Here is a 25,036-nt window from a genome sequence, read left to right on the forward strand (position 1 = left end):
TGACACGGTTAAAAATTGCTAATTATCCTCACCGATATGAAGAGACCGACCAAGAGGAACCAAATCACAGGTTTTTGTATTTCCGGTTTATGTAACTTCCGTCACTCTTGTCTTCACGTGTTCGACGCACGACCTAATAGATTGATCATGGTAAGAACACTGAAAAGTGGTATTATATGCCCTTTTGTTTCGCGAGGATCTTAAGCTTATGGTTTTATTCCTTGTCATTCTCTTCCCCAAATGTTTCATGTCTGAGATTCCAGCGTTCACAAAAACAATCTGACACTAATAGCTCCATGTGATCAGATCAGATCAGAAGTTTATTGACTATCGCCCTACATCCGGGCATGATCAAATACAAATACAAGAAGTAATCCGCAGAGTGATTACCATATACAGTTTGATATACATTATATAATGTCTAGACTAAAGCAGGGAAAGTACATGTACTACTCAATAAAGATCAATATAGGGATAATTAAAAAAAAAAAAAAAAAAAAACTGATTCAACTAGAATAGGCTACACTAAACCTTATATTAAACTAACTATTATTTAGGGGGATATGAAAACTGCATCATCAAAACTGCATCATAGGTTTTATTCAGCATGGATGCAATTTTCATATCCCTAGCTTTAAAACAATCATAAAGAAAATTAGTTGTGCATTTTGCAATATCAAAATCATTACATTGCAGTACAGTAATAAAAAGGTCACTGATGGACTCAGGGGCTGCACTGCCCAGTATATCTTTAACCTGGTTAAGGAATATGGCTCTTAGTGGAGCATAAGAGGGGCATATCATCATAAAATGGAACTCATCTTCAACTGACCCCATGTTGCACACCGTGCATAGCCTTTTCTCTATGGGTATTTTAGGATTCATGTGTCTCCCCTTTTCAATTGCCAAATTGTGGGCACTTATCCTGAATTTGCAAAGGAATGTAGATTTGGGTTTGTGGATTAACTGTGTGTATATTTCTCTTTTAAAATCTTTTTTGAAGGTACTGTAGGTACGTAATTTTTTGCCCTCCGTGTTCAGGGATGCTAGGTGAGATTTAAAGGCCGAACTATAAGAGATTTGGATAAGCGGTTTTATTATGGAAGAGAGTGCGGTCATGGATATTTTAAAAGGGTCCTCCCAAATGTCAGGGCGTCCAATGAGCGCCAGTGTATTTTTAATGCCGGTTGACCAGGTTGAGGTGTTAAGTCTGTTTAAATTTTCATTTTCATGAAGTGCATGAGTAACTAAGGAGGTGGTGTCATGGTGCTTTTTATATTGGAGGCTGTGCCAGTATTTGAGGGCCAGTGTGTGGGCAGTGGTCAGTATTGGGAAGCTGCCCAGTTCTCCGCGGACAGCATGTGAGGGAGATTTTCGGTTAACGCCTAGGATAGTTTTGCAGGCCTTGAGATGTAAGGTTTCAATGGAAAGTTTGTCACAAATTAGGAAGTAGCTGTCTTTACTTGAGTTTTTGACAAAGTATGGTGCCCAAACTTCAGAGCCATAGGTAAGAATGGGAGCTATGAGTGAGTCAAAAAGTTTCATGGAAATGGGCACTGGGCTGGTGAATAATTTATTGCGGATTTTGAAAAATGCTTTCCCCCCTTTTGATTTGAGTATTTCAAGGGATTTGGTGAAACTTCCGGATGGAGTAAAGACAAGTCCTAAATAGCAGTATTCACTACAGATTTCTAGAGGTATATCGCCAAACTTGAAAATTTGTTTCTGGATTTTGTGGCCAGATTTATTGAATATCATGACTTTTGTTTTAGTGATGTTCACTAGTAGCTTCCATTTTTTGCAGTAGGCCTGAAGTTGATTTATTGCGGTTTGTAAACCTGCACTGCTTTCCGACATAATTACTAGATCGTCTGCATATAATAGGCAATTTAATTTTTGATTATTCAGAGACACTGGGTCACATCTGTCGTTAAAAATTGAGGGCAGGTCACTTATGAAGAGATTAAAGAGGAGTGGACTGAGATTACAGCCTTGCTTAACACCAACAGAGGACGAGAGACTATTTGTTATGCTATTTCTGCATTTGACGGCAAAACGCACAGATGAGTACATATTACGAAGGGTTCTTAGAAAGTTCCCATTGATGCCTGCCCTTGTCAGTTTGTAGAACAGGGCGTTTCGCCACACGGTATCGAAAGCAGAGGAAAAGTCAACAAAGCAAACAAAGAGGTTGGATTTAGAGGCCCTTTTAACATATTTGTCTATGAGGGTTTTTAATACTAAAATATGGTCACTGGTGCGGCTTCCTTTTTTAAAACCAATTTGATTTGGGGGTATGATATTGTGTTTTTCTACATATGTTGTGAGTCTGTTGTTCAGGATTAGACAGAATAGTTTACAGATATTGCTAGTGACAGCAATTCCTCTATAGTTATTTGGATCTGTTTTGTCACCCTTTTTGTGTATAACTGTTAGAAAGCTTGTTCTCCAAAGTGTAGGGAATGTTCCATTTGTGAGAATGTGGTTGAAGAGAATACACAGGGGGGCTGCCAGTCTGTGAATACCCTCTTTGATCATTTCATTAGGTATGCCATCTGGGCCAGAGGATTTATTATTCTTAAGTTTTGTAGAAGCCTTTTTTATTTCATTTACAGTAAGTCGGTAGTCAAGTTCATTGAAAGTACCGTTTTTAATACCATTAAAGTATTCATTAATTAGGGATTCAAATTTGGGGTCCTCATATTGTAGACTTCTATTCATGAGATTATTAAAATGTTCCCACCATAAGTGGGGTGGTATAGGGTTACAGTTACTTTTTTTTTTCATTCTCACATAGCTGGTCATAGAGGTTCCAAAATGTTTTGGGGTCAGAATTCTCGAGGGTTTCAATTTTGTGGAAAATGTGGTTACGAAAGTCGTTTCTTTTTTTATTTAGTAGTTTTGAGTATTGTTTTTTTTGCCTATTGTATTCTTGTATGAGTTGTTGATTTTGGGGATTTTTTCGAATTTGTCTACTTAGAGATTTGAGTGATTTGGATACTTCCTTGCAGTTGGTGTCAAACCATTTTTTATTCATTTTACGTTTTTTAGCTTTCTTATTATTGTTCTTTTTAGTGAAACCTGCTTTAGAGGCCAGATTAGTAAGGAGTGTATAGAAGTTGTTGGTGAGTTGGTCAATGTCCATGTCCTTATTAAGTGAATATGAAGATATGAATTTATTTATTTCTGTCTGGCTATCTGGAGTTTCTAGTGAGGCTGACCAAATTTGTTTTATGATATTTGACCATTGATAGTTGCTGGGGAGGTCATGTGTTTGGTCTTGTGGCAGACTGTGGTCGGGGTAGTGGCACATACCAGTTTTTAGTGAGCAGGAAATCATGCAGTGGATGGACAGTGGAGTTAGAGAGTGTACCCTGAAATATTCCAGGTTACACAATATAGAACTATTACACAGTAGATAATCATTCACACTTGGGCTTCCCCTATGGCTGAAACAGGTAAAATTACCTTGAGAGTCACCTAGGACTCTTCCATTTGCAATTCTAAGACCACTGCTTTGACATAATTCTAATAGACTCTTACCATGAGCATCAATTTTGTGCTGATCGAGATTTTTTCTAGTTAAAGCTGAGTCTGAGATATAATCTGAGCCCACATTAATGTGCAAGTCACTGTTATCATGCACTATATAGTCCGGTTCAGTGCCAGTTTTCGCATTAAAATCTCCTAGTATAACACAACTACCTAAGGATGACAGTTTAACAATATCAGTTTCAATAAGTGAAAAAATATCCTCTCTAGTAGAGCTAAAGTTTGTACCTACAGGGCTAATATAAACATTACATATATACAGATCTTGTTCTAAACCAAAGAAATGTTTACAAAGTTTGAACCACATAAATTCAGAGCAGGTGATCTTGAGGAAGGTTACTCCTTGTAGAAGTTCATTTTTAATGCCAACAGCTAGACCCCCTGATGCTTTTGGGGACCTGGGGGACCTAGGCCTAAGATTGCACTCGATGTGATATCCTGCAAAAAGTAGATTGTCAGTATTTTCGCAATGAGTCTCTGACAGGCAGAAAATATCGACTGACTGGAGTAAAGAGTAACATTCCTCAAAATCAAACTTGGAGGTTCTTTCATTAGCAATTCTTTTGTGTAGACCATCAATATTCCATGAACCGATACGCAGATTCGATTGACTGAAGGATGGCATTTACAATATGATGGAGATGGGGATCGGAGAATACAAAGGGCTATATATAAATATACTATATTTCACCAGCTAACAACATCAATACTGTATGAGCTTAAAAAAAAAAAAAAAAAAAAAAAATGTGTGAGTAAAGAAAAGTATGAAAGCCTTGGAACACATAATATATATAGAGAGAGCATATATATATATATACAGAACAGTTAATAGGTGAGGTGTAGCTTAATTTTGCATACATAAATATTAGTATGTAAGGTACATAAACATGTTACTATACTTAGTGTTCACAGGTATGTGTAAACATACAGGCTATGTTAAACTCACCATAGCACCATACTTTGGTGGGGAAAAAAAAAAAAAATATATATATATATATATATATATATATATATATATATATATATATATATATATATATATATATATATATATATATAAAATAATAGATAGGTTAATAAATTAGTAAAATAAGATAAAATAAATATATAACATAAATAAATAATATTTTTAACACGACCAGGCATAATCACAGCTTGAGATTATTCAAGACAATTAGCTGTGTGCATAATGTTAGTTCATTTATTATTCTGAGGTCGATGTGGAGTGTTCCTGGCTCTGTTGGTAAGACGTCTGGGAATGTTCAGAGAGGTCTCTATTTTGGATCTGAGGTTAGAGGCGAACAAACGCGTACCCTGGTCAGACAGGTGATATCTATCATCAGCCAAAAGGTGGCCTTGAATGTTTCCATTACGGAGAAAGTTTGAATTGTCGCAGAAATGTAGGTTGGGGGTGTTACTTTTGCTGATTTCCTGTTTGATAAGAGCATTGCAGATCTCAGTTTTGGTGTTGTGTTCAACGCTATCCCCGCGGGGTGGTCCCAATGAAATCACAACTTGGGTATGTGGGTTCTTGGTTGCTTGTGTGCTGGCAAGCCTAACCATGTTGTTTGCTACATTAAACGGGTTATCATTTTTGATGTCATTCGTGATTTGATGCAGTACTAGACAGTCAGCTTTAGCAGAGTGATGTGTGGTGAGGTAGTTGGCAGCTTCATTAATGGTGTAAGCTCTTTGAATGGGCACATTTGCTTTGGGAACCAGTCTGTTTCTGTCTAGTTTACCAGTGTGAGAGTTTCCTAGTATGAGGACTGAAGGTTTCTGCTGGTGAGCGGCAGTAGTCACTTGTGTAGCCACTGGTGTCCTTGGATGGCTGTGCCCGATGGTGGGGGTCAAGGGAGATGGTGTGGGTTCAGATGAGGAGGCACCGTGTTTTCCTGGGGTTGTTGGTGGTGTTGATGTTGGGCTTGATGTACAGGCAGCCACTGCTTCTGCGTAGTTGAGGGGCCTCTCTTTTGAGTTCACATTAGTTGGTGGGGTGGACAATTCTTGAAGTCTTTTCTGGACTTGATCAATTTTCTTATGTGCATCTACTAAGCTATTCGTGTTGCACTGGGCCTCAATTAGATTTTCAAGCTTGTGCTGTGATTGAAGCAGCTTATCTTGTGAGTCAGACAGTTTATCCTGTATTTCGTCTAGCTTTTCCAACTTCATTAGGGCATCATTAGCTTTGACTTTGCTGAGATCTACAGCTTTCCATAACTCAGTAACCTTAGTGAGAATGTCAGATTTGTGTATGAACGAAATTTAAGCTACTTTTTTTTGAACAGTACTATAATAAGTGTTAGTAGTAGTAGTAGTATAGTATAGGACTATAGTGAAGTAGAAGTACACAATACCACTGCTATGTACACACGCCCTTATATTATCTTAAAGGGGGCGTCTCGATAGTCCGAAGGTTCATTGGTCCGAAGGTTCATTGGTCCGAAAAGTGGTAACATTTTCGTCGATTTTTTAATCAAGGGTTCATTGGTCCGAAGGTTCTATAGTGAACATTCGGACCAATGAACCTTCGGACTATTGAACCTTCGGACTATCGCTACGGCCCCATCTTAAAATTTACATGATTTTTTTCTCTCCAGGGCTACATGTATGTGTACCACGAGCTGAAGTCAAGATGATACAGAAACTTCTCCCAGAACTGACTCTGGTAGGAGTCTTGACAATGACAGTGAGGCGCTCCGCCAAATCCAGGTTACCTCCTGCTATCATATATCCGTCCCGCACATTTCACATCCTCAGTACAACAAAGACACGTGATCAGGAACCTAATGGCAAGGAATTCGCAGATGACAAAGGACAAACTGTGCCAAATGTTAAACCTCAGACAGAGAACAATGCTACACCAAAGCCTACCCAAATTCTTGACTCCAACAGATTTCAGCCTCCATGGGAAAGTGCTTTGCTTTCTTTACAAGAACTGCAAACAGATGCAGTGAAACCCAAAGAAACTTTCAAACTGAGGTTAAGGAAAGATTTTAACTTTAGTAAGGAGATGTATCTTAAAGCCCGTAACATTCAGAGTGATGATGAGAAAGAGGTGAGAAAAAGGTTGAAGCTAATCCTACATTTGTTTATTAATTTAGTTTCACCATGATAATCATTATTATTATATTTCAATACTTGTCAAAAGTCCCCAAGTCAGGACTGGCTTTAAGGTAAACAAAACTATTTCATGTGTAGTATGGATTATCAGCTTTCCACATGAGCCAATAATCTTTATATTTGAGTTGGGTGGCTTCTACATATGTATATATTTCACTATAAAAGTAACTCTTGATGTTTAAAGGTATAAAAAACACTGAGTCAGGTTGATTATGTGCCTTTGTAAACCAAATGAAATGTTTCAAAAATATTTAAAACATACCAATTGTATTACAATTGTTGAGTATGATATGCCATTGTATATTCTATATAGTTTTAAATCTAAATAGAATTCTTTCCATTTTCATTTCAGTACATAGTGCAAGAATTAACAAAAGGATTTGAACTTATTGTCGACAAAAACCATGAAAGTAATGACAAACCTAACAAGGATAAAGAAATTAGCAACAAATTAGACAAACTTCTCAAAATGGGGTGTACCTTGGCTGATATCTTAGAATACCCTTACGTTTTACAGTATGTGAACAGTTCAATAGATGACCGCCACGAAAGGCTTCAAAATGCCAACCTCCACGTCCATCCTTTAGGTTTGACTTGGGCCTCAGGGATTACTAAGGCATGCTGTTTGCAGCACTATGCAGCAATGGGGAACCATACCTCCTTGATGTCGTACTTGGCAGAGAAATTAGGGATCAGTTTGTCTGACATTGTGCCAGAGCATTTTAAACCATTAAAGCCAGTGGTTGATATGGCTGCCATGGATACAAAGCTTACAATCCTCAGGAGAGCTGGCTGCACTGTAGATTTACTGAAGGCTAAAATTGACCAGGTGAATATGCTTAAGGTTGACCAAGTGCAGGAATGGTTCAAAAAACACGAGGAAGATTTTAAAACTGCTGGCAATCTACCTGCATTACTGACCGACTTGTTTCCAGTGGACTTCATTGAGAACTACTTCAAAATTCCCCATGAAGAGATTCAGCGGCACTGCCGTTATTACAATAAATGTTTGCCTACCACTGCCAGACACAGGATTGATCTGCCATTTGTCCAGGATGCCCTTCCCGAGGCTGTTCTGGACCAGGGCAGGTCGTTACTGAAAGCAAGTTCTGAGAGGCTTGAGTCAGCTTACCATGGATTGGTTAGGGAAAGGATCTGGAATAACATCTCCATGAAGGAGGTTTTGTATCAGACACATTACAAACATTTACCAATTATTAAACGGAGTCTTTTTGTTTATATTAAGGAGAATGAGGAATTGTACATACTGCCTGTAGCACCTGCTACTTGGCCTCAGTTTAAAGACAAGTCATATTTAAGGACTGATCGCCCCTCATGGGAAATACGAGAGAACTTCAGTTATCTGAAATCGAAGGGTTTTAATTTTCGTGACATTGAAGCCTGTCTCTTTATCTTGGATATTCATCCCACCATTTTGTCCAAGTATGTGGAGGCAGCGCCCTCTAGGGCAGAGCTTCAACCTTACACAAAGTGGGAAAAAACGCCACAAAGATTGCTCAATGCCATCCTTTACTTGAGCCAAGTGGACAAAAATTTTAGCTGTTTACAAGTTAAAAAGAAAAGCAAGAAATAATTAAGTAGCAATTGAAATGTTTTTTATTATGTTTAATAAATGTTTAAAGAATATTTGGAAACGGAAATTGCACCCATATTTCACTTCACATTAGCTGATTTTTTTTTTTTTTAGTTTATTTATAATATGTATTTTTTGTTACATTTCATGAACTTAAGTATTGTACTTAGACCGAAAAACAATACTGACAGTCAAAAGATTATATTTAAGTGTTGATCTTTTATCATGTGCTTGTAATGTTTCATAATGTTATAGTTGTGCTTCCCAGTCCATTCCTTACAGTTCATCTATCATATCATCTGAAGGCAATAAAAATTTTAATAACTGTCATTAAACTGCATACTGTATGGATGTTTTCCCTAATCTCTAGCAGGGACAGAGAATTTTCTCATTAGATATTCACAGACATTTTTCTTTATTTTTTGGTTACTTCAAGTGGAAATTTCTGCAAAATCACCCAGTTTATTCCTAGAAGAGAATGTATTGCCCTATTATACGTAACCATTCTCTGGTAGGAAGCATTCACATCGAGAAGAGCCAAGGTCATGTAAGGCCTAAATATGGCAGACCTACATGAAAGGAAGACAGCTTGATCCATTACTGGTCTCTCTGCCTCTCACACGCCTCCCCTCGCGTCGTCCCTGCAGGGGCACAGTTATTAAATCTTGGCTCAATTCAACCGGTCCAGGGACGACGCGTGGGGAGACGTGTGAGAGGCAGAGAAACCATTACAGGATTAAGCGGTTTCTCTTACATGTAGATCCACCATATTTAGTTTGCAACCTTACTAGACCCCGGCTTTTCTCGATGTGAATGCTCCCTAAGTTGGAAGAATTCCGTAAAGATTTTTACATGCTTCAAAATATCTAAAATCATTTATTTACAGAAAGGACTTTATATATATATATATATATATAGAGAGAGAGAGAGAGAGAGAGAGAGAGAGAGAGAGAGAGAGAGAGAGAGAGAATGTAAACTAAAGATGGGATACAACAGTAGTGAGCTTTTTCCGCAGAATCACAGAATTCCAAGATTTTAAATTCATTTCTTATAGGAACTAACTGATTACACAGGTCCCTTGCTGGCCTAATGTCATGTGAGTCACAGTTAGTGATAAGTTTTTACTGAGTTTGTGACAAAAGAGCTTTTAATCTTTAAGTACTCTGAGATGTTTTCAAAAACCCAGGCTCATGTCTGATATTAACAAAAAATTAAGAAAATGAGAAATAAAAGGACATTTAAACATTATCTGCAGTGTTAAACAGACACAGCTTCTGAACTACCACACTGCAGGCAAAATTCATCATAAACTTGTCTCCAACTGCATTAGTTCAAATTAATCATCGATATCATGGGTGTCTATGTATGTTTGTAAGCAACATTTGTTGGCTGAAATGCTACAAACACGGGGTCAGTTGCCGCGTCAACGGCGTCTGCAGTCACCACCTCCACCTCGTGTGTGGGCTGTGCAAAGAGCTGATAGAATGCATGCATGTCCTGATCGTCAGTAACGTGGTGGTCGGCTGCACTGTCATGCTGTGCATTCTTATGATCTTGATGGCCAATGCTTCCTTTCAAATATGTGACACCAATGCCTTGATTGGGCACTATTTTGGAGAGGTTACTGGTATGATGTGTAAAACCCTTTGTGATTAAGTGTTTAGATTTGTCCAGATCAACATAAAGACACTTCGTCTGATAAGTGTTCCCCCTGCTTTCATAGTTCAACTGGGACCCCCTTGTTGATGAAGTGTTGGCAACACCCTTGTTATATTGTTTCCTACTCCTGTTTAATTTGGTCCCACGATTTCTCAAAAGTATTTTATCCTTGTTCTTTTCGTGCATCAGACTTATGTGGCGTTTCATATTATGCTTGCTATTCGTCAATTTGCCACACTGTGGGCATTCATGTTGAATTCCCGAGTGAATCTCCACCAGATGGCGGCGTAGGTTTTGTGCTCTTTTAAATGCCCTTCCGCAAAATTCACACGTCAATGGAGCCTCACCCGTGTGAATTCTTTCGTGTTGCACTTTGTCTACTTTTGAGCTGAATATCTTTTCACAGTACTGACATGCATGTTTTCCTGTTGCTAGGTTACGATGCTTTGTTACATGTGCACGATATGCAGACTCACGATCAAAATGTTTTCCACAGAAGTCACATAGCAATGAACGTTTTTTATGCACCCTTTTTACATGTTGTTCAAGGGATCTTGGATTGTTAAAAACTTTCTGACACTCATCACATCTATGCTCACCAAAAGGTCCATGATGAATGATTTGATGAGTCTTTAACCCATAAAGAGTTGTGTAAATTTTATCACACTGAACACACTTGAATTCTTTCCTTTCTGCGTGGCTTTCCAAATGTTCCCTGACCTTGGCCTTGCACTGAAAAACCAGGTCACATAGTGGACACCTTAATTCGCTGTCAGAATGAGCTCTGCTGTGTTTCTGAAGTTCAACCTCTGTCAAGAACTTCCTGTCACACCTATCACAATCACATTGCTTCAAGTCACACCTGTCACAATCAAATTGCTTTAAATCCTCTGATTGTAAATTTTTTAACTGTGTACAGTCCAATTTGCAGCTTTGTGCTGACAAATTAGATTTGGTGGTCTTTCTCTTTGTTTTTTTCCTCGTGTTTACTCTTGTCCCTCCTTGGGAATATTTAACTGAAGTTTTTCTTTTCCGATTCTGGTTGGGTTTTCTTGTCTGGATCTTGACAGTGGTGTCATTTTTATTTTGATTTGCCAGTGCTGGTTGTCTTTTTTTAACCTGTCTACTTTTTCTGTGGGTCCTAACATTCCTATCTAAATAGACACACTTTGTTTTATTATTGTCTCTAGAGTCTAATTCATGTTCTGTTTTTAGTTCTCCATCTTCGCTTTCATGGCCATTTCCAAAGCTGTCTTTTTCTACAGATTCAAAATTAAGTTCATTTTCATCATCCAGCAACTCTCTTTTGATTCCCAGCTCACTGTCTTCGTCCTGTTCGCTATTTCCAAAAGTTTCTTTTACTGCACAATGAGATGGTTTCCCAAGTTCAGAGTTATCACCAAAAATTTTGTTTACTGATGTTTGTTTTTCAGAGTGCCCATTCTCTCTTTCACCTGTGTCTGCTTTTCCATCAATTTTCACTTCAGTCAGTTCTTTACAAAATTCTGCTCTTTCACTCTGCGTCATTATAGCATTATGATCTTTGTTTTTCCCATCAAAACCTGTTTCTCCACCCTCGCCATCCCTTGAGACAACATCAGCTAAAGGCTCTGAGAATGTCCTGCATGGGATGCTAAATTTGTAGTTCTCCAGTTGACACAGATTTTGTGAGCACACAGTTAACAGGTAATGTTTGTAGCTCTGTGCAATCTCCTGACAAATCTGTAGGTAAGCTGCCTTCTGGTCATTATCAAGTCCCTTTAAGCTGATCACCTTGAAGAACAGATATATAAAAGCATCCTGGGACAGATGAACCTCCTTGTCCACCATCTTAATGTGATCTTCTTTAATGGGTAAACCATAATCTGCCAAGATACATTCCATTTTATTGATGCTGCAGTCCAAGTCTCCACTGTCTACAACCACATGGCTTTTATGTTTACCAATTCCACAATTACTCTTGAGATTTAATCTCTTTTGACCTTGGCCTTGACCTGAGAGGTCAAGGTCACCCACAGATATGTTGGTGTCATTGGACTCTGATGTAGTAGTTTTTACTGCTGAAGGGTGTGTTTGGAACTCTGCATGATTATCTTGGCCTGGATCTTCACCCTAGGAAATAATAATAATAATAATAATAATAATAATAATAATAATAATAATAATAATAATAATAAGTAGAAAGCTTATTATTGAAGAAAAGACTTATGTGCTGTATACATACAGGTCCATTTGTAATATAATTTATGCTAACATCAAATGTAATGCCCCCTTAGCAAAATAATAGGCCTGTCACAAACTTATTGTAAATTTGCTGCAATTTTCCTAAAATTATTTCAGTCTTGAAAAATTGCTACAAATTATCAGCAATAAATTTTTTTCTTGCAAACTCCTGCATTTTTCCTTGCTGCAAACATTTAGTTTAGGCAGCAAATTTGCTGCAACAAATCTTTTCATTTTGCTTATGGAATTGTTATAAGTTAAACTGTTAAACAAACTAAATTCATTACAAGATTTCTTATCTCTCTCTCTAAATATAATGACCTGTAGGTGAAATTAAATATTTCTTATAACAATAACCAAATCAACTACTCATTATTATTACTATTCTTAATTTTCTTATGCCAGTTTCTATAGAAAATAACCACAATCAACTGCTCACAATTTACAAAATAACCATATATATATATATATATAATTGTAAAAGGACCGTACCTGTCCACCCCCTGTCATTGTGGAGAACAACGCCATGCCCTGGGTCACATTAAAGTAAACCTGGTCACCAATTATCCTGCATGGCACCGACATCCTAAATAATATCTGAAATTAGATCATTTATTTGTTTATTTTATTTGTTCGTTTGTTTGTTTGTTTGTTTAATCAATTGTTTAATTGTTTATTTAGTAGTGGTACCATGCTACTGGTATGGCAGATGACAAGCGTAATGAGGTCCTTTTCGCACCGTTTTTGACAGGTAGTCAAACCATGCTGTAATTACGCCAAGGGAGAGGCGGCGGGGCGCTCCCTCCCGTAAGTGCGTTTCTAACTATTTGGCTTTGGCCCAATCAAAATGAACCAGGTTAACTGGGAGTGTTGAGTGCAGGGGTTCTTACCAAGCTATTGATGTGTCTATCTGTCAAGATGGACCAATACCGAGAAGCCCTAATAAATAATTAAGGCATTGTGTGTGTGTGTGTGTGTGTGTGTGTGTGTGTGGGGGGGGGGGGGGGGGGGCACGATGTAATGTTCACTGTTAGTAGATCATGTTGTAGTGCCAGGGACAGGTAGGACCGGCCGGGTAGCTTAGTAGGTAAGAGCACTCGCCCTGTAACAGTGTAAGCGAGGGGTCCCGGTTCGATTCCTGGTCTGGTCGGTGATTTTTCTGCACTCACCCCAAATCGCTACAATGTCAACGTTAAGAGCATACTGGTAGTGCTAAATCATTACGATGTAGCGATATATATATAAAAGGAACTGGATGCAGTGTTTTCAATATCCCGCAATCTCCTGAAATACGTCGAGACAGGTAAAGTATTCACTGTGTCTACTTACTGAATTGGTGAGTGATCGCTGTCTATTGTTATGCTCTTTGATAGAATTGTAGATGGATCGTCAATCTAGACACGTCCGGTACGGAGTGCAGAATATTAGACAATGATCTGTGACAGTTGTGATGTCACAATAGTGACGATCTCCTGCAGGGGGCGTGCTGTCCCCACCTGGCCTAGCTCACTCACCTGAGGTGGCCTATCTTGGCACATGAAGAGCAGACCAGGTGGAGGAAGGAAAAAACTCCGATCACAACATTCCCCCCACTTTTATTAAAAAGAGCCGAAAAAGGTAAAGTTTTTTCCCAGTAATAGCAATACATGTTTAAACATGTAAAAATATTTTTCAATAACAATGGCTTCCAGCCTCGATCAGACTGACGTTAATGCTAACGACATCACCGAGGTGATAGTCTGACGAGAAAAAATATAGGATTAAACTGTGACAACTGTTGATTCAGCAGTTAGTCACATCACTGATACAGTGATAGTCTATCCACAAAAATAAATACTGGAAAGCCAAAAAATGAAATCAAAAATTTGGGGACATTCCTAGGATTTGGCGGAAGATCAGAATACTAAATAAATAATAAAATGGAAATAAATAAACACTTGTGCTGGTGCACTGTACCTAGTACAGAGTAATAAACTGTGCTGCGGTGCTGTATTGCGTCCTGCAATATAGTGCTTCTGAAATACACATATTTGTGTACATAACTTGACAAGTGATAGATATATATAAGTGCTACAGGTGCCATTGTGCTCTTGTGCATCTTTGTATCTGTAAATGATATATAAATAAATAATGAATGATAATCAAATAAAGAAATGAATAAGGTGAAAATGGGCCCACTGATGGTAACTTTCATAGCTCCGATGATCTCCCGGATCAGGAAGAGGAGAGGGGCTTCAGTGAAATTTGAATTTAGTAAGAACTAAGAAGAAATAGTTTTCATAATTTTCTAGAAATTTTTAAATTGTCCAAAAAAGAAGTAATTTTGTCATATTTTCAATTTTTGTTTTCCAAATTCCTGGTTACTCCCTTTTATACAAGGAAGTACCATTTTGTGTAGTGATTTTTAAAATATGAGAGACATCCACCCCTCTGTGCCCCGCCAATATCTCTGCCGTTTCATAGAGAATAAAGGGTGTTGAATGGCCCCCCTTTTTGCGAGCGAAATAGGGGGCATCCGACTCCAAAAGAAGTTTGGAGTCGGGCACCGCCCTAAGTGCTGCCAACTGGTGTTTATTAAAGGTGGCAGCAACCCGGGTGAAACCGAAAAAGGTATTTGGTTGCTGCCTTCCCCAAATTTCGAGAAGGGCCTTAGTGCCTGTAAAGCAGTGAAAATGGATCCTCTGGGACTGCGGAACGCCACACAGTTTCAGATGAAACAAAAGAGATCTTATGGCGAACTCACAGTCTCCAGAGTCTCCCCTCACTCCCCTACAGTGCACAACCAGGACATGCCTGGCCTCTAGAAAAGGCAGAAGTCTGTGGAGCAACTCAACCTGATCCTGCCATTTAGACATGGCTTCAGTGTGGTCGAAACCTACCTCGCCAAAAGCTGTTACTAGCGGCATCTTAACCAACTCTGAGAAAGCCTTAATTGCCTGGTCCAGATTGCCCTGAGAAAGCTTGCCGGCTAGCCTCGGGTGAAAACCAATAGCTACATACTCGATCCCAGACAGAGTGGAAAGATACCCCTTAGTAGGATATGTCTTGGGATCGCAGTAAATAGCTACAGTTCCCACCAACTCTACCTCTTTCCCAGAGCAAACAGGAAGCAAACCCTTAAGACCCTCTAACTTGCCAGAGTATGGAAGACCAAAGGCAGCCAGGGTTCTATCTAGATGATAGTGACTATCGAAAGCTTGCCTCCCTGACTTACTTTGTTCCCCCGCCTCCAGACAAGTTTCTGGCCTGGTGAACCCTTGAATCCACAACGACCTCTGCTGCTCCGTTATAGAAGCAGACAGCTGTGTCAGGACTCTCCAATCCACCAGGACCCCGACAGAGTTAGCTGGGTATAAGGTGAAACGCACTGGGACCGGTTTATTGAGAAATTTACAGAAATTTTCCATGGCAGTAATTTGGATTGAAGAAAAAGTGCCATGGGCTAAATTTAATTTATCTGGAAGAGCCGAAATGAACTGGTATAAAGTGTCCAGTTCTTTTTTAAAACCAAAAATGAAGAAAGTAAGCATCTCCAGTGCTTTAACCATTACACCCAAGATGTTGGGCTCAGGATTGGCGCGCTCATCAAAGATAGACGGGACATGCAGCCCCAGCGAATGCTGCCTGAGCATCTGCTCATTAAGTTTCACCCCACACCCAGGGACCACACATTGCATCTCGGAGTGATCTTTCCTGGCCCTTTTGGGGTCAGGTCCAACCACTCCGGATGGTGTTTGGCTAGACCTTTTCGGTTCCCTGGTTGTAGGATGAGACAGCTCCGCTGACTCAACATGCCCATCCACCCCAGACTTTGCAGCAACCAACCCCTTGCCAGGTTTCTTACCACGCCTCCACCAAGGAGCTCTCTTCTTCCCCTTACGCTTACTGCCCCCCATGGGCTCAGATGGTACAGGCCCAGGAACAGGAACTTGGATCCCTGTTGGAGCAGCAGCTTCAGGGAGGTGTGAACCTGAAGAAGAGGAGATAGAAAAGTTGAAAGGGATGGCGGTATTTTGCAGCAGTGATGCGCCTGGCATAGGAGTTTCCGGAGCAGCTGGAGGTTTCACGCTGGATTTGGCCTCCCTTGGTACTCCAAGAAGTCTGTCCTCCTCAATGGAGTCCAGACTGGAGTTGGGGTCGATGTTACTTGACCCCACACCAAGTTCAGCCTCATCCAATTGCGATTCCACCTCCATAGGCTGGACCGTGCCACTCCCATCGACCACCTGGGTTATGAGTGTAATGTTTGGGTCCTTCCCAAGCCTGAAATCACGAGTTTTTTGTCCATCGTACTCCACGGAGGGAGCAGATTTCAAAACTCGTGCAGGAGGGGTGAAATTTTTGGGAAGGCGCCAAACATTCTTCTCAATCCAGTTTTTAGATGCAAGCCCACTAGATTGTAGTTGGTAGGCCACTTGCTGCAACCATGCCAGAGACATGGCATACCTACCGGGAGCACGAAGCTCCTTTTTATAAATGGTAGCCATCCCAGCCACCAGTGTTTTAAAGTAGCTGCTGTGATCTTCCCCAGGCAGAGCCTGGGCCAAATCCTGGACAAACTGGGTTCCAGGGACATCTATGGGTGACTCATGCTGTAATCTGAGTGAAGTCTCCTTCACAACAGGTGCTACTTCCGTGATAGTATTGGCCATATCTGTAATAACAATGAAAAATAAATATTAGATTTGACATTTTACACACTTGTATTTATCAATGTTTATCGCTTCGGTGGAAGTGACATTGATGCAGGATCCATGATACCATTCATGACAGTAGTCACATTGAATCATGAATCTGCCCTGGTAAGGCTCCCTGCAAATACAGTATGGTGTCAAATCTTCTTCTTCACTGTCACTCGAGTGCTGAAATTGTTCATCAGAAGCTAAATATTCTGTAATCCATGAGGGTACATTTCTGTCCCTACAGGGCATGAGCCTGTCATGGTTAATTACAAAGATTGCATTTTTTAGCTTCACTCGATACAGATAGCCAGATAATTTCTTTACAATGATGGCGGGTCCTTTCCATGGTGAACACAATTTTCGTGATTTGCCTTTAGTTGTTGCTGTATCCAAAACATAAACCAAATCCTTTTCAGCATAAGGTCTAAGCAGGATTTTAAGGTCATAGTCACGTTTCATGCGTTTTGAGGTTGTTTTTAAATTGGCTCTTGCTGTAATATGAGCTAATTTCATTTTTTGTACTAACTTTGAAATGTATTCACCATAGTCAGTTTCTTTTGATTTCAGATTTGGGAACATAATTTGGGCTGGAGTACTGACCTCCCTCCCAAGCATGAGCATATTAGGGGTATACCCCGCACTTCTGTTTACAGAAGCACGCAACGCGCCTGCAATTTGCTGGACATATTTATCCCATTCACCCTGATTTTTACCCAAAAAACACCGTACGGCATCCATCAGGGTACGATTGAACCTTTCAACCTGTCCATTTGCAGACGGTCGGTACGGAGTAGTGCGTGATTTGTGTATATGTAAGGCCCTACACAAATCCCCGAACAATTGACTTTCAAAATTCCGTCCCTGATCAGAAAAAAGTTGATAGGGATAACCGAACCTAGAAAAGAAACAGTCAATTGCTGCTTTCGCGGTCACTTCGGCCGTTTGAGAAGGCAACGGTACGCACTCTACCCACTTTGTGAATTGATCAACCATGACCAAACAATGCTCATTACCTTTTGCTGTTTTAGGTAGCGGTCCCAAGAAATCAATATGAACCCGTTCCATCGGAGCACCTGCAACATATTCAGTCAGAGGGACTCTTCCGTAACACCCTTTTTTCTTATTTTTATTACAGATGTCACAACTCAGGACATAATTGGCTATTTCTTTGCTCATATGGGGCCAGTAGAATTTTTCTTTGATTTTTGTTTTTGTTCTAGCCACTCCTTGGTGACCAGCTGAAGGGATATCATGATGTAATTTGAAAACAGAATTTTTTAATGATTCTGGGATGACTAATTTTAGATCTTTGCTTTCCTCTTCAGTTTTGAAAATGACTCCATGATGTAATTTGAATAATTCTTTATTCAGCCAGTAAGTTTTGGAGATTGGGCTTGATCGGAAGAGTGCACCCTGATCTGGGGTATTCCCTTTGTACAACCACTCTCGTAAAATGTTAAGCTCAGGGTCTTTTGCTTGTTCAGTTTTTAATTTTTCCATAGAAAAACCCCAACACTGAGGAATATCCGGGTTTGGATTTGACCTCGCCTCCGGACCACACGCATTTATTTCTACATGAGATTCCTCAGGTTGCAGAGCGACATCGGTAGAGAGGGCTACAATTTTTTCTAGGAGACAGTAGAAAAGATGTTCCGGACCCGTTTCTCGTCCCAGATTGACTGTATTTAATGAGGATGTTAGATCGCGTTGACTTTTTGTAGATTTACCAGTAAATTTGGATGACAATTTTTTCTTTTCTGTTAAATTGACCGCTTCGTCGACGTCACCGAAAAAACTCCCCCAATTTTCATGGGCTCTGACGCAATAACTACATCCTCCGCAAGGTAAATTTTCCGGCTTTATTCCCGCAATATATTCGTTACACGGTGCCAAATTGTCGGGTATTCGAGACAACGAATCAGCATTGCTATGCTTAGCTCCGGCACGATGTTGTACGATCATATTGAATTGCGAAAGCTCTTCTATCCACCTCGCGAGTTGACCTTGAGGCTCTTTAAACCTCAGTAACCACGTCAGACTTGAATGATCGGTGCGAACGGTAAATATTCGGCCCAAAAGATAATACCTGAATTGTCTGGTAAATCTCACGATAGCCAAAAGCTCTTTTCGCGTGGTGCAATAATTCTTTTGTTCGGGAGTTAACGCGTAGCTGCCGTACGCAATTACTTTCTCCTCGCCGTTTTGCACTTGTATTAACTCTGCACCAATCGAGTGATTTGAAGCGTCGGTATCTAAAATAAACGGATCGTTTGCGTTTGGTAACGATAAGACTGGTGGTGTAGTCAATGCCGTTTTGAGCGCTTCGAAAGATTGAGCTTGATCTGGTCCCCATTCAAAGGCATGTTTACCTTTAATTTTGCTCAGAGGATGGGATATTTCCGCAAAATTTTTTATAAAAGTCCGGTGATAATTTGCCAATCCTAAGAACCTTTCAACGTCCTTAGAACAAGTGGGTTGTGGCCAAGAAGTTACAACTTCAATATCCTTAGGGCTCATTTTCATGGTGTTATTAGAAACAATCCGCCCCAGGAATTCAACTTCTTTTTGAAACAAAACGCACTTTTTTGGCTTTAATTTGATACCGAACTGGCGAAATCTTCCCAAAGCCTCTTTCAAATTTTCTAAATGATTTTCAAAGGACTTCCCCATTACCAAAATGTCGTCCAAAAATGCCAAAACTGTTTTCCATGTCAACCCCTTCATAAGTAAATTGACTACTCGGGAGAAAGTCGCAGGAGCATTGGTCAAGCCGAAACCCATACGGACATGTTCGAATAATCCGTATTTCGTGATAAAAGCTGTTTTATGCCTATCTTCGGGTTTAATTTTGACTTGCCAATACGCAGAATTGGCATCTAACTTCGAAAACCAGATGTTTCCCGACAGAGTATCTTTGCAATCTTCCATTAATGGTAATGGATACGTGTCTTTGACCGTGACATTGTTCAAGGCGCGATAATCGATGCACCATCGGACGGAACCGTCACGTTTTCTAATTAAAACTGGTGCTGATGCCCACTCTGACGTAGACTCTTGGATGACCCCGGCTTTTAACATTTTTGTTAATAATGCCTCCTCTTCTTGAATAAAACACGCGGGAGTTCGCCGCATACGCGTTTTAAGAGGTTTGGCATTCCCGGTATCGATACCATGCTCAATGGCACTAAACCGACCAAGGTCATACTCGTCTCTAGCAAAAACATCCTGAAATTCAGATAGAACATTCTTTAATTTTTCACTCTGAATTTTGTTTAAATTCCTCTTTGATGTTTCATAAACCACTTTTACATGGTTAGGAATTTCTGATGATTTGCTAGCGACGCGTCCAGAAAAATCTTGTCCTGCGTGAACGTCACCAGCGATTTGTTTAAAATTCCGCACCTGAGGTGACCCCTTTACAGGTGACTTGAAAATTTCGGTGTTAATTTTTTCTTCAACGAACCTCTTTCCGGCAGATGGGGCACTTAAAGGGCCCTGAGTACTTCCACCCACCTTCAGAAGTTGTTTACTTTTTATGTCATTTTTAAATCGGGCACTTGTTTTAGGGATATTCTCTAAATTAGGGGAATTAACACCACAAACCCCAGTAGAATTTAATCCCACAAGCTTTGTCATATTTGGGTGCACACCTGTTCTAGGGATTTTACTAGTTCTAGGAGTGTAAATTGAATGCTCCACTGGTAAATTGAATCCCACAAGTGTGTTTGTAGAATCCCTACCGGTTCTAGGGACGGCTGATTTTACACGAGTAATTTCAGGTAATCCCACCAGTAGATCGGTAGTCATTGTCTCATCAGTGGTACTGACAACACGAGCGCTGGATTGGTCAATTTTAGTAGACCCCCCTCCCACTCGATGTAAACCGAAGTGCGAAACAGGGTTTTCTAAAATTTCCGAAACTTCGCAAGCCGTAGCGACCACATGACCCCTTTTTAATTTTTTAAATTGATCTGATGGATTTAAGAGGCACACGACTGGTTTTGATTTTTCGGACAAGACAGTTCTCGGTATTAGTAGTCCCTCTTCTTCTTTACCCTCGACGACGTATTTTTCTAACTTTTCGTCGATCTCGCACGTTATCCTTAGTGCTGAATTTGGGGGTACTACTACATTTCGTGAAACGCTAACCCGAGCTATTTTAATGTCTTGTGCACGCGACTCCGTTTGCTGCATAGGTATGTCGCGCCCTTCTATTTGAATGTAACCCAAATTACAATGCACGCTCGCATTAAACTGGGCAATTAGATCGTGGCCTAACAAAAAATCGTCATGTATCGGCGCTACTAGAACAGATTCTTTGATTTTGAAACGATCTAGTTCGATGGAAATTGGCTCACAAACACGAGTTTCGATTTGTATATCCCCTGCCGCAAGAGTAAGACTGTAATATTTCTTGAGCGATGGTTTATTTTTTATTTGCTCGAATATTTTTTCAGCCATGACAGAAACTTGCGCACCGGTGTCAACTTTGGCCATTACATGTACACCCGCCACTACCAAAGGAACGAATGAAGATCGAAAAACCCCAAGTTCATCAATTACAGGATTTTGACCACATTCTAACTCGGAATGATGAGGACGATGCAATGTTTCCATTACGGGGATAGTATTGTCAACGGTTCGTGTTTGAGACAATGAAGTCGCGATGGTTTCACCCGTTTTGTGACCGGTTTCAGTCGGGTTTCCAAGGTTACGGTCATTTCCCTTGGACCCTTCTAGTTTAAATGAGTTGGATTCGTATTATCAGCCCGTGCTTGTTGTTTTTCAGCATTTTTTCTTTGTAAGAATTTTTTATATTTTAGGCAATTTCGTTTAAAATGGCCCTTTCCTTTACAGAAAAAACACACAGGTGTTGTTTTAGGTGTGAATTTCCGGACCAAGCGTTCAACCATAGATTCCAACTCTGCCATTGAATTAAACTGAATTGTATTCAATTTAGGTGACTGGCTAACGCGTTTTTCCACGATGGATTCAACAAGTTGTTCTACATTTTCAGTTGGAAATTGCCGATTTTCATCAGCTGTTAGATTTAGAGAACTAATTTGTAATTCATCACGATTTTTTCGTGTTGGTTTTTGAATATGTGATGATTTGTAGACTTGCTGATAATCCACCATGTAGGTCATTGCCTCGCTGATGCTTGCTGGATGTTTTAAACGAGTGTAACGCCCGGCATCCTGATCAATGCAGCCCTGACAAAATTTAGATATTGTTTCTTTTGTTCTAAAGGATTCTGATTCATCAGGATAAGCATCTTTGGCCAATAACAAAACACGGCACAGCCATTTATTCAAGGTTTCGTTGGAAGATTGAACTGCTGTGTGAAATGCCAAACGAGCTGAATCGGGATGTTTTTTAATTCCGAATACTGAATCCATTTCACTCATTAAGGCTGAATACGTCATGTGTTTATTTGCTCTGAGATTGGTGTTATACAAAGCCAAAGCCTCGCCTTCTAGACTCCATAAAAGGTAATCTAGACACTCATTTTCCGACCACTCTTTCACTTGGCGATAACTGTCAAATCTGTTTTTAAAAGACTCCCAGTTTTCACAATTTCCGTCAAAAGACAATTTTTTGGGTAAATCACTGGGGTCCCCTCTGTCCTTTTTATTTTTAGGACGTACTGTTTTTGGTACTCTAAAATATTCATTTTCACTTTCATCGCTTTCGGGAAGAAGTGGTTCGTCGCGGAAAACGGGAGACGAAATTCTATGGCGCGTATGATGTTTTTCTATTGAACTCGGCCGGTAATCATGTTTACGTTCGACTGTATCAGCAACACTATGCTCAACGTTAAGTTGCCGCCGTCCGGGCGTAGGAACATGAATCTGTGGCAGATCATAATTCGAAACAACCCGATGGACAGACGGAGCTGGTCGCCGACTACTTTCCCTACCAGTCGGTAAAGAAGTAACAGTCTCGGAATTTATGACACGGCCTGGAGGCTTTATATGCGCGGAAGAAGTTGTATGATCTTTGTTATCGACACGCAGCCTCTCAATAGGCAGAGCAAAAAGATCGTATTCAGGGTCTAAAGTGGCTGGCTGCGAAGTGAAAGTTCTGGGGTCCAAAGCTGAGTGAGAACGTAATTTTGTTTTTGGTTTGATAAATTGCTGCTCAGTTGTTGATTTTGAACGAGCTTTTAATTTTAAATATGTTGGTGGAGAATAAGTTGCAGCTTTTTGAATGTTTTTACTGCGTGAAATTTTTTCTTGTTGATTAATTTCCTCACCCACTTTGAGAATTCTTTCAAATTCTGCCCTATAGCTTTCAGCAGCCGCTCTTCCTTCATTATGAATGTAGGAAGTCACTTTAGAAGTTTTCATTTTGGGTTTTTGACTTTTTTCGGTGGATAATGTGCTAGTATCGAGGTCACCCACGTCGACTTCAGATCCGATTTCACTTCTGTGAGTACTGCCAAAAGAGAGATTTTCAATTACATTTGATCCAAGATTGGATCCACAAATCTCCAAAATGTTGGATCTGGTCACGGGGATCCCATGTTCTCTAGCATATATTATCCTTTCTGCACGTTTAGGACCTATACCCGGCAGCGTAACGAGCTCATCGTAAGTAGCACGATTGACTGGCAACCTTGATGCACTCGCCATTGTACATTTGAAAGCGAAAAATAAATTGATTCAAAATAATTTCACTTATCAAAGCACAATACACTACCAAGCTTATAGTGAAATTCGCTATAAATAGATTCCTAAAACGTACAATAAGTTCAAATTTGGAAAACAAAGACTTTGGTACACAACGCAATAAATTGAAATCAGACAGAAATTCTATTCAGAATTCCGCCTAAAATACAAAAGAATAAATAACAACAAAACAGAAGTCAGTATTTTATTCTTTAAATAAACTAAATAAACAAAGAAACCAAAGTATTACGTGTGCACCTCAGTCTTGGAAAATTTCGGTAGAGATCGTAACAATGCACAGGATAATGAGACCAACGTCTCCTTTATATCACCGACCTTTTCACGTAAGTACTGAAAAATAACGTAGATGTGCAGGAAAATCAGTGTCTCCTGATGCGGTGACCTTTACGATCCAAAATTGAAACAACAATTTTGACCGCCGCTCCACCCAATTATTCAAATGGATGTTAGACAAAGGAATTTCCCGCGCAAACTACTTTCAGCTAGATCGCAGCGAAAACTAAGCTTTAGGCCCGCAAATATACAAGTTACGAATGCCTTGTCGCCAATAAAGTATTCACTGTGTCTACTTACTGAATTGGTGAGTGATCGCTGTCTATTGTTATGCTCTTTGATAGAATTGTAGATGGATCGTCAATCTAGACACGTCCGGTACGGAGTGCAGAATATTAGACAATGATCTGTGACAGTTGTGATGTCACAATAGTGACGATCTCCTGCAGGGGGCGTGCTGTCCCCACCTGGCCTAGCTCACTCACCTGAGGTGGCCTATCTTGGCACATGAAGAGCAGACCAGGTGGAGGAAGGAAAAAACTCCGATCACAACACAGGACTGGTGTTTCTCCGAAATGATTCATTGTGCAACGATGAAAAAAAACTCGCGATTTACTACGCCTTTTGATACATTTTTTTCATACCTCTGTACTTTCCAGAAAATATACCCTTGAAACAAGGCTTCTCAAACTTCGTGCAGTCAGGGAATCGCACTTTTCAGCTAAAAAAGGCAAACAAAACAAATAGGCCAACATGCAATATGGCCCCTCATCTCGCAGAGACTTATGGTAAATAGGTCATACAAGACAAGACCAAACCAAAGTAAAACCCTTCTTTGTTATGATATCGTATGTTGTGCCGACCAGTGAAAACGTAAGTTGCGTTTCCAACCAATGAATTTCTGAAATCACTTATAAAGCTGTCTGTCATTCATATTTGTTTAGTTTGATTTAGGGGCTAATCGTTAATCGTTTATTTATTTATTTATTTATTTATTTATTTATTTATTTTTTATTTATTTAATATTGTTCATTTATTAAAACATTTAGGCCTACCACAACTTTCCCTGATTGCATATCGGACCCTATCCCTTGGGAATAAAATTATTGAAACCCATTTAATTGATCAGTGCACCTTTCATGTACGATGTAATATGAAAGGTATTTTGGCGAAGTGCAATAATATATTAAGAAATATTAATATTTTTTATTACTGTGGAAGGAGTTTACACCCATTAG

General features: G+C 39.8%; 3 protein-coding genes across 4 annotated transcripts; 1 reads left to right on the plus strand and 2 right to left on the minus strand.

The window, feature by feature from the left end:
- Nucleotides 1–10: 10 nt before the first annotated feature.
- On the plus strand, nt 11–8,596 carry LOC106178668 (uncharacterized). Its single transcript, XM_013561949.2, has 3 exons — nt 11–150; nt 6,153–6,610; nt 7,028–8,596. Exons 2-3 carry the CDS (start codon nt 6,188–6,190, stop codon nt 8,267–8,269), a joined length of 1,665 nt encoding a protein of 554 aa, XP_013417403.2. The 5' UTR covers nt 11–150; nt 6,153–6,187; the 3' UTR covers nt 8,270–8,596.
- A 672-nt stretch (nt 8,597–9,268) lies between these two features.
- On the minus strand, nt 9,269–24,560 carry LOC106178659 (uncharacterized). Of its 2 annotated transcripts, XM_086997235.1 has the most exons (4): nt 24,443–24,560; nt 12,644–12,748; nt 10,791–12,040; nt 9,269–10,760 (listed from the first exon to the last, which is right to left on the minus strand). In XM_086997235.1, exons 1-4 carry the CDS (start codon nt 24,551–24,553, stop codon nt 9,629–9,631), a joined length of 2,598 nt encoding a protein of 865 aa, XP_086853361.1. In that variant the 5' UTR covers nt 24,554–24,560; the 3' UTR covers nt 9,269–9,628. The 2 variants fall into 2 exon arrangements, with proteins under 2 accessions (XP_086853361.1, XP_013417393.2); XM_013561939.3 differs by having other exon boundaries at nt 9,269–12,040.
- On the minus strand, nt 13,428–24,350 carry LOC112042469 (uncharacterized). The gene is made up of 2 exons (XM_086997237.1): nt 24,099–24,350; nt 13,428–16,805 (listed from the first exon to the last, which is right to left on the minus strand). Exon 2 carries the CDS (start codon nt 16,801–16,803, stop codon nt 14,512–14,514), a length of 2,292 nt encoding a protein of 763 aa, XP_086853363.1. The 5' UTR covers nt 16,804–16,805; nt 24,099–24,350; the 3' UTR covers nt 13,428–14,511.
- Nucleotides 24,561–25,036: the final 476 nt, after the last annotated feature.

The sequence above is a fragment of the Lingula anatina genome, chromosome 10, assembly GCF_051362555.1.
Source record: "Lingula anatina isolate TDL-2025a chromosome 10, LinAna3.0, whole genome shotgun sequence".
NCBI lineage: Eukaryota > Metazoa > Brachiopoda > Lingulata > Lingulida > Lingulidae > Lingula > Lingula anatina.